The sequence below is a fragment of the Haliotis rubra genome, unplaced genomic scaffold, assembly GCF_003918875.1.
Source record: "Haliotis rubra isolate DU_JTF1 unplaced genomic scaffold, ASM391887v1 Scf2, whole genome shotgun sequence".
NCBI lineage: Eukaryota > Metazoa > Mollusca > Gastropoda > Lepetellida > Haliotidae > Haliotis > Haliotis rubra.
Genome location: NW_025766002.1, coordinates 863,342 through 878,325, shown reverse-complemented (window position 1 = coordinate 878,325; position 14,984 = coordinate 863,342). Strand labels below are relative to the sequence as shown.

Here is a 14,984-nt window from a genome sequence, read left to right as displayed (position 1 = left end):
TAGATTTCCCTTTGGAGGATGATGCTGCCCTTGGGGTACGAAGTCTGCGTTGAGAAGACGCTGAGGCCCTCTTGGACTTTATCTGCGATGACGGGACGTCTGGGGAGGCCGGTCGCTTCTTAGAGGTGACGGACTGCATCCCACGTCCCTCTTCCGATGGGGTCTCAAGCAGAACACCAGACGGGAGGGGGTCGCTCGACAGCAGCTGACTGGATGGAAATCCGATGTATCGGCCATGTCTACACCTAGTTTGCGTGACCTATCTGCAACACGTCTCAAGGCGCCAAAGATGGTATTTATTAAAGGCAGAATTGGTTAAATTAATGCAGTAACTGCAACGTGAATCAAACGCACAAGGCGTAGTACAACTAGGGCATACTACATGCGGATCAACAGCGGACAAACGTAATCTACAAATAGTACAGTTTTTCATCAATGTAATAGTAGCTGAACAATCACGAACTCACGTGAATAAACAGTAGAAATACGATTAATTATCAATGCAAATTAATGAAGGATACTAGCTATACCTTTATAGTAAACTATAAGAGGTAACTAACTAAGAAAACCAAAGGATATAGTGTGTAAGGAGACACAGGCGCTCTCACATCCTGCTCACTGGGCGAAGAAGGAGAGAGTGAAGCATGAGGCCAGAGGGTGGCGACACCTGTTCCCGCGCCACGGCAGGGGAGGCAACTCTTGGGTGAGTACCAATTAGTGATTTTACATTGAAGGGAGCTTCAATTAAGGAGATACAAGTGTTCCACTATGTTCGCAAGAGGAAGGGGACAAGCAAAAAGAGCATGAGTCAGGATAAGGAAAAATAATATTTCTAAAGTTAATGGATTAGTATGCTCTCAATTTCCATTCTCAGCTGCCTGGGAAGTATTATCCTATTCTCACCTGACTGGGCCATTAGTAGGGAGCAAAGAGTAATGTTGTCTTCTTTCACATCATGGTCAAGTAATACCCGAATAGCCATCATGGCTGCTGCGCCTGTGGCAACAGTGGCATCCATTAACATGATGTAATGGTTCTTGATGTCCTTGGGCAGTCGCAGGTAATGTAACTAGAACACCAGAGACAAAGAATGCTATCAGTAATTAAGGAAAATAAACATTATTCAAGCTCAAATAATATTACTGGCCCAAATGGCTGCGCATGATTAGTTTTCTAATGATCATACTTTTCATCAAGTTCATACCATTGGAATTATTAATTGGTGGTGAAAGGCCAATGAAAAGGGTTGTAATGCGTACATCATTGCAATGAAAGCAACTAGAATGTTGAAACAAGCCTTCCTCTGAATTTAAGGGGGGGGAAAACGCAAATTTAAGAATCCCAATTTTCAACAAATTTACAATTCTTTCCCAATTTTGCCTGCATTGGGCATATAATTTCAAACCGACCACAATCCATGCACATACAGACTCTGCGCCGTCCACTGCATCTTTATCACTGACGGAGCATCAGGCAAGGTAACAACTACCATCTTAAAACATGTACTGATACCTTTGTTATTCAATGATGTACTCAGCAATATTCCAACTTTATATCCCTACCAGACAAATCAGTGATTGGTGTTGTGAGTAATGACCACGCTGTGAAGGTTTGATGATGTATAATTGACACGGCACCAGCTGCTTACCTCTGGTTCCCCTGTGTCCATGTTCGTCTGAATGAGTATCTTCCCTATGTTGATCTCCTTGCACACTTCACACAGGGCTGGCTCCATTGTTTCACCAGCTCTCAGGATGGACACACCAGACACCTGTCGGTCATAGAAATCATTAAATACTTTCATAACCTGAGAGTTGTCTTTCCTTGCCAAAATACTCAAACTACACTGCTATGGTTGCTGCAAATGGATTCAACTTCTACTATTCATTCCTTCATAAACAAAAAGCTGTCTTCAACATGAATATTGTCTGGTTCTCATTTGTAGATTATGTCAGCCAGTAGAATCTGTCCATGCTGGCACTGAGATTAACTTTGAAAACTAAACAGCTATTGCGCACATATATGTGAACTTATGAATAGGTTTGAGTAACATGTTATTGCATTCATATCACTATGAAATTTAAACACTGACTAACACTGGCTTCACATACTCTATATCCTGAACAGAAAAGATGTTTGAAAAACATTAGCCCAATTTCAACCTTACAAATATTACAAATTATTTGCATTAAATACGATCATGCTAGATTCATAAACTGAGAGATGGTTAATCACTTGCCTTGACCGCACTCAGTCTCTTCCCTTCATACACTCCTCCTTGACTTGTTTCAACTTTCACAGTCTACAATTACAAAACAAAGATCACACTTAATATCAGAACAAAATTTATTATGTTAATAACACTGCAGGTCATCATAATTTTATACTCAGGGCTCCAGATAAGGGCCGTATCGGCGTATGTATGGACATAAAATAAGCACAATACGGTAGGAAACACCTAGCAGACACGGACCACAGCAATGGTGTACGGTTTCAGAATCATTTACAGACGTATTTATCTGAAAAAGAATCGTTTTATTGTTTACTGACCTGTTTACACAAGAGTAGCAATGTTGTCATGCATATATGAAACGAAACACAAGATTACTGATACGCCATTAAATTCCATTCAGTACTCTAAATGTACTCTTATTGTTTTCCAGTACTCGTATATTGAAAAAAATAAGGAGTACGTACTCCTGATCATGAAAAATTATCTGGAGCCCTGTTTTATACTACATAAGAATATTGGAAGTTCGATGACGGTCACACAAAGAAAACTTACTTTGAATGGTAACATGGACATGGCAAACTCAAACAGCAGTCGCATTAGCCTCTTGGAATAAAAAATAAACTCATCACGGGGTGTCTCCTTGTTCCTGAAATAAGCACAAGACCAAGAATTATAATCAAAAGGTACTAAACATGGTCTATCAGTACATACTAACTACAACAGAACCTCAGCATGCAGTCTGTATCTCGATTTCAACTGTACGTTTGTTGTTTAATGCTCTTCTCAACATTATTTATTCTAATTATTTTAACTATATAATGTCAGTCTGTAAATCAATGAAGGTAGAGACATGCCAAAGACATCATAAGCATCTGTCTAGGCATTTGAGACACAAAGACATACATCATGTACATCAAATGGGTCACCAGATCTGACAAGCACTGATGAAGGTTTATACACAAGGCAAGGAATCTAAAACACTGGTTGAAGGGAGATAACTCAATTTCATATTCAAAACTGAGAACATCTTAACATGATACTAACCATGTTGATTGCAAATGTCTACCTTATAAATGTGTGAAGACCATGGACTTGTGGGGTCTTATCTAGGACAAACAGAGTACTGGGCATCGGTAGTCCATTGGTGGCTGACGATGCCAGCTTTGACCGCAGTTTGAAGCCTCTCTGAGGACAGAGAATAGCACACTCAATGCAAATACAGTTAGCAACTGTAAACTTTCACAGTCACGGCATCAAGTACTATGTTACACTGAATATTTATATCATCCAGACAAAGAATACTTCACAGGATTTATACCCACTTATTCCTCCATCACCAATGAATTGAAACCCTTTGCATTGTACAGTGTTTCTGTGATATTGGTAGTTTTAGTCTACTGATCAAACAAGGCTTTTCATCAATCACAGAATTTAAATTACCCCCACTCCATGTATGAATTTTGAGCAAACCCTACATTTGCTCCAAATAGAGAAGCAATGTTTGTTTAGAGCAGATGGCAGCATGTTGCAGAAGAAATATGTATGTCTGTTTGACATAATGAGCACAAGTTGGTCTGAGGACTCACTTTAAGGTTTTCCTATCAGTAGAACCAGACTGAGCAAATATACTCCAATCTGTCATGTGTATTCAAGGGTGCAGGAGGAATGTTATGTATGCAATCCCATGAAGTGTTGATGATGCTTAACTGAATTATAGAATCCTTCTTGTTACAGAAACATCATATGTGTATGCAGAGGGATAGTCACAGGCTTTATCCCGAGGGTCAATGCTTAACAAAAGAACTTTCAATGGTTATCTTTTATTTATCAGCGAGATTCAATAATCATTCAGGGGATTCCTGGAAATCTTATCTTAACTAATGCAGTCATATTTAAGCATTGACAATACTTACATTAAGAAGTTGGGTGTGTATGTGCAACACAATAAGATTGATAGCGACATCATTTTCACCACCTGTGACGAGATCAAACAATGTTACGATAGATGACTTTTATTTCACAAATATTTCACTTGAATGATGTACTGACATCTAGTTGATGGCATAAACCTTCATCAAAATGTTCCCAACTATGTCAGGAAGGGAGGAAACGAGGAGACTGTAACAAACGCAATATACTGATGTCACACTGTCGTCATAATGTTAGTGAAGCAAGGTGAAATGGGCTTTAACTTGTTCAACACTGTTTAAAGTTTTATTTATAGCTACATGCACGCATGACTTACTGTGTGGCTGCTTATAGTAGACAGACTAATTTCACCTTCATATTACCTTCCCACTGAGATAACTTGCTTCAGCATAACAGACACCCTACTGAGACTCTATTAAAGGGATTTTTCCAGAATTTCAACTAATTTCAATTGGCATTAAAACTGTTGGGGTTTTTTCGGAGCAGGGTTTTAAAATTCATACTTTTCAACATCAAGAGACTTAGAATTTATAGCTTCTTCCTCTTTATCAGGAAATTGAAGTTACCTCATCAAAGCCATAACTTTACTATGAACATAACCACATGAATTGGGAATGCCATAATTACTATTTGGGATATTTACTGACACATGATGTGAGCTTGATGCCTAATATCAGCCTCTAATCAGGTCTAGATAAATCCCTGTATCCTGTCTTTGAGCTGACCAGTCCCAATAATGCCACAAAGGGAACCATCAAGTACCATCTATAAAAGTCTTTTGGTGTGATGTAGCTAGGGGATCAAACTGAACATTAGAAAACATGACCTCTCATATGTGCTTTGGAATACTGAGGACTCCTCTCAGATATATTGTTATAAAATATACATAACATTAAAAGAAACATCTTGTTACTAAGTTGCCCAAATAAGCAATATACCTCTTGGAACTATGATGTCAGCAGAACTCATTGTAGGTTCAATGTAGTGCTCAAATGCCGGTTTGACAAACTTATTATACTGGTGCAACACCCCTTCCAAGTCACGACCACGATCAGTGATGTCTCGTTTGAGTCGCCTAGCAAGACGGATGTCTGAATCTGTGTCCACAAAGACCTTCATGTCCATCAACTGAAGCAGACACAAAGCAATTTTTAGACATGAACAGAAAGAATCAAAGAATATCTTGTCTCACTGCAACACTATCCTGCAGATTTGAGCATCCTCATTTTTCTTTCAGTATCATATTTGTCTTGTATAGTGCAATAATATCCCAGCTATGGCATGGATTAACAATACCTTATACAGTCGTGCTCCGTTTATCCAAACCTCAGATATCCGGAAAACTCGCCTTCCCGAACGAAAATTCATTAAAACGAATTCACAACGTTGTAAAACTACTCACTTAACCGGAAATCCGGTTTCCGTAACCGGATGGTCATTTTCACATACCAAATGCTAAATCATATGCGTTTTTTTCTCGTATATCTGGATGGTTGAGCACCTGTCAGTATGTTTACACACGCATTTTACCGAGTGGCCTTGCGTGCCCTAACATAAAACAAGGGTTACAAGCCGGCATTCTTTGAAGGGTGAGAGGATTAACTGCCCTTAATTAGCAAGGTGACACTGAGTTAATCTTGAGGCCTGTCAATTGTTATTGGCAAGGCTAGACGTCCCCGTTGTTTACTCACGGAAGAGATGAAAAACACATCAGTCTTATGTTCCGAATTCTGACGATCTGATGAATTAACTTCTACTGTATATGAAGCTCTTTGTGATTTCAAACAAGCCGGGTTGTTGTGAATGAGATGATTGAGTGTTAAGTGACTATTCGCTTCATGATGTACTGGTAAATAAAATCTTAATGAATAAATAAAATACTGCTGTATTATTTCTTTCCGAGTCGTTTCATGGTAATCTGTTTTGTATCAAACCATCCGTCATGTGACCAATTTCCATTGCAGACACAACACACATTGCTGTTTTCGCTAATTCGGCGATGGGATTTGGCTCATTATTTAATTATGTTTTGGGAAATCCATTACAGCGACAGTTAAGTATGATTCTTTATGCTACTATCAGTCGTCATTTTAAGATTCCCGTAGATTTCTGTCTTCAAAAGCGCGAAAATAAAACCTGCGCGAAATACAATACGTTTTACAGTATTTGTTATTTGTTGATCAATCAATCAATAAAGAATACATCTGAGGCTTATTATGTTCGTTTGTTTGTCTGTCTTTTTCCATATGGTCCTCGGTTCAGATATCCGAAAATTCGTTTATCCGAACAATTTCAAGAAAAACACAAGTGTTCGGATAAACGGGGCACGACTGTATCCTGTTTATAAGTCAGACTATCTCAAAGACATTACCACTAAAATTCCTCAACCCTACATCTGAAATTATTGCTTTGACTACGTTAAGATAAGAGCTGTCATCTCTAAAAACATCTTATTCTTCACACTGCCATTAGATAAAGATATGTTTAATGAGAAAGATCATGGAAAAGCTAAGTGTTCAAGAAACCAGGGTGTATTAGGCTGTTAAGCAGATATAAACATGATGAATAACATTACCTTAAGAAGCTCTTTGCTGACAAAGCTCATGATGCCTTCAAAAATCACCACATTAGCACCATAAATTGTTTTCTGAAAAGAACACATGGAGAATAATTTCAGTTTCAGACACTGATATAGTCATAACAGAAATTATGGCAGTAATGGGTCATGCATTTTAATAATTGTTAAAACTAATAAAAAGGACTGACGCCCTTGGCTCTGTATAGAAAGCACAGCGAAGAAACTTTCATTGGAACCTTGTTCATAGTTGTGTCTTCAAACATACAATTACTAACCATGTGTGTTTCCCGACCGTGAGTATTGAAGTTATAGATGGGAACTTCAACATTTTTCCCATCCTTCAGTCTCCGCAAGGTTTCAATAAGCAGTTCAAAGTCGAAGGCATCAGGGTGATCAAAATTGTACTCATTCATTGCAGCTTTTTCATGTTCATCTTTGTTTAGCACCTACAACAATTGTCAATTTGTAGGCATGCTTCTGCACATAAAAACTCTTACAAATAGAATATACTACATAAAGATTTCACTAAACAAACAAGTTTGAGGAGGGATATTGCCACATTGTTTAACTTCTAATGGGAGATGCTTCATAGATTCCCTTGATGGCAAGATTGTCAGATCAGGATTCTGATGAATACTTTCATCAATCTTGTATTACTGTAAACTAACAGAACAATCACAGTTGATGCTGTTTACCTTGTAGAAAGAGTCCATGCTGAGTAAACTGACCCAGGGAACATCTAGGGCTTCGATTATCTTCCTGGCAACTGTAGTTTTACCAGAGGCACTACCACCACAAATACCTGACATGAGAAGTAACCAGTTCATAAACACATACAGGCAAAGGATGTTCAACATAGTGTCTATGATCCAGTCATAGACTGGTTAGATGCTTTCCATGTGATTTACATATTCTTGGTGTTGAACATGTGATTTTCTGAATAAAATTGATATTTTATACTTATCCTGACTCATGCTTATTTGCTTGTCTCCTTCCTCTTGCGAACGTTAGTGGAACACTTGTATCTCCTATTGAAGCTCCCTTCAATAAAAAAGAGACATAAAATCACCACTCACCAAGAGTTATCTGTCCGGCCGTTTTGGCGGGAAAGCGGCGCCACCGTACTCCAATGCTTCACTCTCTCCGAATTATGAGCCTGACACTTGAATTTACAGGGAAATCCAAAGTGTCTAGCGGGGAGGTTGGGAGGGCTTACCTCATGAGTCAGGATAAGTATAAAATATCAATTTTATTCAGAAAATTACATATTTTCCCTTATCCTGACTCATGCTTATTTGCTTGTAGAATCCGTCGGATTTGGTGGTGGGTCAAGCCACTTCTGGATTCCATGTAGTGATTTACGTCTTACATACCCAGAGCTCCAGATAAGACTTAGCTAATGTGGGTACTGTACCCACTGTAATTTCTTGGAGTGGGTATTATGAATGTTGAGTGGGTATTTCATTTTCCGTTACCCACTGCTTTCAAATATGTGCGTATTTCAGTCATTTTACTCACTTAAGTATTATGTCATTGAGTAAGTTTACTAACATGAATGTCTTGCTTTATGTCATACCGAATCAAAACCAACTTAAATATAATGGAAATGATTTCATAAAAAAAATCAACCAACTTAAATATAATGGAAATGATTTCATAAAAAAATCACTCATCCTATACTGACAGTACAACACTTGTCCTATACTAACAGTACAACTTGATAGCAATCGATGTCTTTTTCATTATGCAAGCGATTTTTATAAATATAATCCGTACGCTTTTGTTTTAAACTTTTTGCGTATCTAACATTTTAAATGCGTAATTGGTACGCAACAATTATTTTTCAATGCGTAATTGGAAATTTTCTATGCGTATTTTACCCGGATACGCAGCTTATCTGGGCCTCTGCATACCCCCTATGGGAACTTCCTGGTAGCACTTCTTTTACTGTTAGGCTCTGCTGCTGCTGTAACCCTTCACTTCCAGCTTTCTCTGATGGGGGGACCACAATTGTTAACTTTTGGTCCTTGCTTCTGTTAACATTTTATGTGGATTTGCGAGCATCAAGTGGAGAAGCGACCCTTTCCTGTACGATTATGTCCTCACAAGTACTGGGTCATATCACTTATGCTAGTCTGTCCTAGACGTGCATATCGACGCAAAAGCTGAACTCTCCTGAGTGTTGGCTTTTGCAAGTCATGTGATAAAAGGGCGAGACTCCGTCTCAGCGCCTTTGTGGGACTGTCAATTGTTGTGCTACAACAAGTGGGCCGAAATGCCAGAGACGTCCTCGCCGGCGATGTCCCTCAGGTAGTGGTTGGCAAACACCATGTCCCATTTCCAGAAGCAGCCCTCCATTATCGTCCTGATAGAGCAATTCCCATGTAGAGCGAGTGTTGACGCCAGAGCTCTAACTTCATGTGGGTTGGAGGCTCTTGGAGGATCAAGTCCTGCTGCTTTGTAGGCCCGTAGTATGACAGTTCTGATCCAGATTGATATCTTAGTGCAGCAGACCTCCGTCTGTGTTGCTGTCGATATCGGGACAAAAAGACGCTTGAATTTCCGCCTCTTGGACCTGGATCTTGTAGGTAGACTTGCAATGTTCTCACTGGGCACAAGGATAGGTCCTGCGTATCCTGTGGTCCAAGGACTGATGATAGTGTTGGGACGTGGAACTGTCTGTCTGGATGACCTGGCAGTTGATTCTTTGCTATGAAGTCCCATCTCAGTCCCATATGCACGATGTTTTGATCTTCATCAAATCATGTTCTCTCGAAGTCCAGAGTAGGTATTTCCGACATCCTTGCTGCTGTTGCTAAGGCGATCAGGAACTATCAAGAACTCGAAGGATGTCCTCTCTAATGGTTCGTAGATGTCACTGGTGAGATGTCGTAGAACTACGTTGAGGTCCCACACCGGAGCTTTAAATCTCTGTTGTTGGTCCTCCAATTTATAAGAGCGTAGTAAGGCCAGTAACTCTGGTACTTTCGTCAGTTGCACTCGTCCTCATGGCGATAACTGAGCTCAATGCCGCTAGGTATGTTGAGAGTGTTGACCCTTTTAACTACTTCGTTTGTCTAGATGACAAAAGTAGTCCGCCACTTGAGGATGTGACGCTTTTATGGCTGTGAAGCTGGTCCTCGAAGCGTATGTCTCGAAGCGTCGCCACTTGTCGTCATACAAGTTGCGTGTAGACTTGCGTAGAGCTAGTGTGACTGCTTTCGCTGCCCTGGCGGAATATCCTCTCTTGTTCAAGCATGCCTTGATACAGTCCACACGTGTAACCGGAACACCTCTGGGTTGCCGTGCGCCTGCTTTGTGTGAGGATGTACTAGTAGATTCGTCCACTCTGGTAGTTGCAGTTGAGACAGTCCTAGGTCTTGTTTGAGAATAGGGAATCATAATCTCGCTGGCCAGTAAGGCCGCGACCAAAATCAGTTGTTGGTCCTTCGTCTGACTGATTTACTGCAACACCCTCGGTATTAGAGCTGGTGGTGGAAACGCGTAAGCGTTTAGTCCTTGCCAGGAGATGCTTAGAGCGTCCGTTGCCCATGCTCGTGGATCTGGTATTGGTGAGATGAATGTTATCAGTTGACCCTTGTGGCGAAGAGGTCTATTAGTGGTGCTCACACCTCTGTTATGATCTGCTTGAAGATCTCTGGATGTAGCATCCATTCTGTTGAGGATGGCTGCGTTGGACGGGATAGTGCATCTGCTATCACATTCTTGGCTCCTGGAATGTGGCATGCTCTTATGTGGATGTTCAGGTTGTCTGCTATGCTGGCCAGTTGAAAGCAGAGGTCCAGAAGGTTCGCAGACCTTGTTGACCCTTCTGTGTATGTAGAACGCCACTGTGGAGTTGACTGTATGTACCGTCAGATGAGCATTCTTCAAAATGCTGGTCCTGTAGAGTATGGCGTTTATCACTGCTTTCATTTCCAGCATGTTGGTGTGCAGATCTTTCTCTTCTATGGTCCATAACCCAGCTGATACTTCGTTGTCGAGGTGTGCTCCCAACCTTGGAGAGATGCGTCCACATAGAGATGCGTCTGGCACTCCGGCTCTGCTAAATAGGTGCGTCTGCGACCATCCGATCTCTGAGTCCACCATATTAGATATGGTTTTAGTCTGTTCGGGAGTCCGAAGGGGTCCGGATCGTACAGTTGTATATTCACGAAGACCTGTAGTAGGCGTAGTTGTAGACTCCCTCTGCGTGTCATGTCCTGTGCTGACGTGAGAAGACCCAACAGACTCTGCCACTTCGTAGTAATAACGGAGAGAGTAGTGCTTGTCCGACTCTGTGACTGCCATCTTTGTGAAGTCGATATAAGGTAGTCTGGCTGCCGTCACCCAAAGTCCGTCCAACGTATGTTGCTGCAATTCGTCTGATGCATCGTCTTCAATGTTGACAGGGAAGGTATCTAACCCCGTGAAGGCAGCCAAATCACGTAGGTCCCGTCTAACTAGACTGTAATTGAGGCCTTCCTCTCTCGTTGACAGGTTGTTGTCACTTGTAACCCATTTCCTGACATGTGAACTATGTCCGACCTCTGTGCAGGGCGTTGTCTCTCATGGTCCAATCAAAATAAAGCATTTTGATTCCTTTGGCTTGCCGCGATGTGACGTCACCGGTGTAGCAGGAAAAAGGTCCTTGTAGAATCTAGTGCCGCTGTTGATATCTTATCACCACTCGGTCTTGGCCGTAGTCTTCCTGAGTTACACGAGTGACCACGTGTATCGAGGGTTGAATGGTAAACGCGCGAAATATTTCGCCGCGTAATACCGATGTAGGTAGGCTGTTTTCCTGGCTGCTGGGACTGTTACTTCAGTCCTGAAGATAATGCAGTCGCCCTTTTATACAGATGATCAGCTGAAATCTTCACGTCCTCAGTGCTGCTATTGTAGACTGCATACATCGCTTTTATCTCAATGAAGCGTCGTAATTGTAGAGTTGATGCTGAACTTTTGTTGTAAATTCTACCCAGAGTCGTTGACGATTTCGTAGTTTCCTAGACTTAGCAAGGCTGCTGCTGAACCACGCCAGTGTGAATATCTGCAGATCTGTACGGAAGTGAAGATCTGTATATGGCCATGAGTCTTCTGATGTAGATATATCAATCTATGTGAATCCCGTCGTGGATTCAGTCCGAAGGTCCGTGCCGGTGATGAATTCGGACAAGAGTACCCCTCTTGAACTTCATTACTTGTCCCTCAGTCTTTGTGCCGACGAAGATCCTTCCCTTCTAGGGTGACGCTAGGTCCAGTCCGCCATCGTGTCTTGGTTGAATATCCTTGGAGATCTGCATAGCGATCTGCATGGCGGTCGTGCGTGGTGCGTCTGTATGACGCCCTGTGTGTAGGTGATCGTCTTGTAGTCCGGGATTGACTTCCTGGCAATGTATTCCTAAATGGGGATTCCCGTGATGATCTGCGAGGAGTTGTTGATGCCCTTGAGGTAGGTAGTCGGCGTGAAGGTCCTTTATTAGGCTCATCATCTGTTGACAGTCTCTGAAGATTGCGCCGTCCTGTGCGCAGTCTCGTTGACGGCATGTAGCGTTCTGTTGAGAGTGTAAGTACTGCGACGTCTCTGCGTTGTAGATGGCCTGCGCGAATGTCTTCGCGCAGTCTCGTTGACGGCATGTAGGGTTCAGTTGAGAGACTAAGTACTGCGATGTCTCTGCTTCGCTGGGGGTCTGCGTGGAGACCTGCGTGGAGACCTGCGTGTAGATCGGCGTGTAGATCGGCGTGGAGAGGAGCCCGGTGAACTGCGTCTGTAAGGCGACCTGCGGGGAGACCTGCGCGGAGGTGAGCGTCTCTTGGTTCGCGAATGCCTCGGTGAATCCCTCGACGATCTATGTGATGTTGAAGATGTCTTTGAGGCTGTGTCCAAAGTCCTTCACGAGTGCCTTCGCGAATGCTGATCATCTGATTCGACATCTGGGGATAGGCGTGTCGTCCTTCGCGAGTGCCTTCGCGAATGCTGATCATCTGATTCGACATCTGGGGATAGGCGTGTCGTCCTTCGCGAGTGCCTTCGCGAATGCTGATCATCTGATTCGGCATCTGGGGATAGGCGTGTCGTCCTTCGCGCAGGCTGGTTGACGTCCTGAAGCGTAGATCGGTTCCCGGTCGTCACGTAGCTGGAGGGCCTCTCTGAAGCATCATCTGCGTTGGAACCTTCGCGAAGGTCCGGGTCCGTTCTGCAGGCTGGTTGTTGATCATGCGATGCCCTTTCCAGTGTGAAGCGCCTCTCCATCATCTCCAGGGTCTGCTGTGAGAACTGCTGCATGAAGTCCCCCGGGTTGAATGTCTGCGGTGAGAGATGAGCTGCCCTCTCTGCGTTGGTAGCGATATGGCCCAGGGATCGCTCATCTGCCGTCAGTGTAGATACCTCGGACTGCGTAGACATCTGCCGCCCTCGGACTGCATGTTTGTATCTCTGGGATGATCAGCAGCGGCTCATCATGAAGTCATCTCACTTCCATCAGGACAATGTCTGCCAAAAGGTCCCTGTAGTCTGCGCAGAAGTCCCCGTAGAGCTGCTAGGCGTCTTAGGGGTGTGAGGCTTCATTCTGCATAGAGGATGGCTTCTTCTTCTACGTCTGCGTTGAGGGGTTGTCCGATGTAGAAGCCAACATCTTCGAAGTAATGGTGGACAACATCCCACGCCCATCCTCCGAGGACACCTCCGGCAGGTCACTGGATGGTAGTAAGTCGTCTGACAGCAGTAGACAGCTCGTGAGGGACTCAGCCAGTTTATCCATGACTTGTAAAGTCACCTGGATTGTCGGTAGTACATCTAAGTACAGAGAAAAATTATTTATTAAATTGAATTTCTGTTAAATGCTGATAAAGATTACATCTATAGCTGGAAGTACATGTTGTTGTGCAGCTAGGGCACAGTCAATGCGGGTTTGCAGCGGCGAACCTAAACCTACAACGAAAATAGGTTTTCATGAAATGTAAACAACTGAACAAACACGGACAAACCGTGCATAAACAGTGCAAAATACGAATAATTTTTAACCCATATTGTTGTAAGAAACTTCCTAAACCTCTATAAAAGTAAAATAGAGGGTAATAACTAATCAATAAAAGGATATAGTGCCGTATAGGAGACACAGGCGCTCCCCCAACCGCCCACTAGGGCCAAGAAGGAGAGAGTGAAACATGGGAGTACGGTGGCGCCGCTTTCACACCAAAACGGCCAGACAGATAACTCTTGGTGAGTGGTGATTTTACGTCTCTTTTTTATTGAAGGGAGCTTCAATAGGAGATACAAGTGTTCCACTAACATTCGCAAGAGGAAGGAGACAAGCAAATAAGCATGAGTCAGGATAAGGGAAAATTAATACAAACTATTGACGTATATGCCCAATTATACACTCGCTTAACCTTGATTCGTGGATATAAGGGAAGTGCGGCAAAAATCATATTTTAAATGCACAGTTTCATTTTGTATACTCACTGATTATTTTATTCATTGATTCAGCAAATTGAAATATTCCACTTGTGAATGAAATGTTTGTTTACTGAAGCCATGTGAAATCATCACACATTTGTGTGCCTACAAACTGAGACATCACCTTGTTTCGTGGATTACATAATCGGTTACTATATATCACTAAGTATGGACACCTTGGAAAGCAGACGACGACATGTGAGAAGGTTGGTGCTAACTGTATCTTTTTTACTTGACATTTAGTAACAATATAATTTGGTATTGGCGGCATTAGTGATTTTGGGCTATTTATCTCAGAGCTGGACACATTGGATAAGTGTATGTACGTGTAATGCACAGTTTCAGAACATTTTTGTCACTTAGCAGTAGAGGACGTAACGTGTACGTGAGACGGTCCCCCATTACGCATACAAGTGAATCCCTGAGAGGGGGTCACTCATTCGCGTGACTGCCTGATCACAGACAGGGAGATTCTGCATGTCACACAAAAATGAGCCTAAAAGTGTTATTTATCAAAATAATTACACAACATTTGCTACAGTCATCGATCATTGTTCAAGTTATTGATTGACATGAATGAAAATGTAAAAAGAAAATAATAAATAGTCAAATTTTGACAAAAATGTGCAATATTTAACGATATTTAACAGCAAATTTCACCTAAGTGCATATTTTTCAGAAACTTACATTTGGTATTTTCTGAAAGCTCATTCATCATAGATTCAAAATATATATGCAGCTTTTGGGGCACACAAACGCACACCTATTTGTCATTGTGTTGA

At 42.1% G+C, this 14,984-nt stretch overlaps 1 protein-coding gene across 2 annotated transcripts in view; it reads right to left on the bottom strand.

Moving 5' to 3' along the window:
* Nucleotides 1-14,984, bottom strand: part of LOC124275303 (uridine-cytidine kinase-like 1) — a 29,214-nt gene that overhangs the window by 11,159 nt on the left and 3,071 nt on the right. For both annotated transcript variants that reach the window (XM_046710789.1, XM_046710790.1), the window contains exons 3-12: nt 7,436-7,542; nt 7,016-7,186; nt 6,738-6,809; nt 5,101-5,290; nt 4,147-4,208; nt 3,300-3,418; nt 2,786-2,879; nt 2,240-2,302; nt 1,649-1,771; nt 904-1,069 (exon numbers count right to left, since the gene is read on the bottom strand). In XM_046710789.1, coding sequence (XP_046566745.1) covers nt 904-1,069; nt 1,649-1,771; nt 2,240-2,302; nt 2,786-2,879; nt 3,300-3,418; nt 4,147-4,208; nt 5,101-5,290; nt 6,738-6,809; nt 7,016-7,186; nt 7,436-7,542 — 1,167 coding nt within the window. The remainder of the gene's footprint in view (nt 1-903; nt 1,070-1,648; nt 1,772-2,239; nt 2,303-2,785; nt 2,880-3,299; nt 3,419-4,146; nt 4,209-5,100; nt 5,291-6,737; nt 6,810-7,015; nt 7,187-7,435; nt 7,543-14,984) is intronic.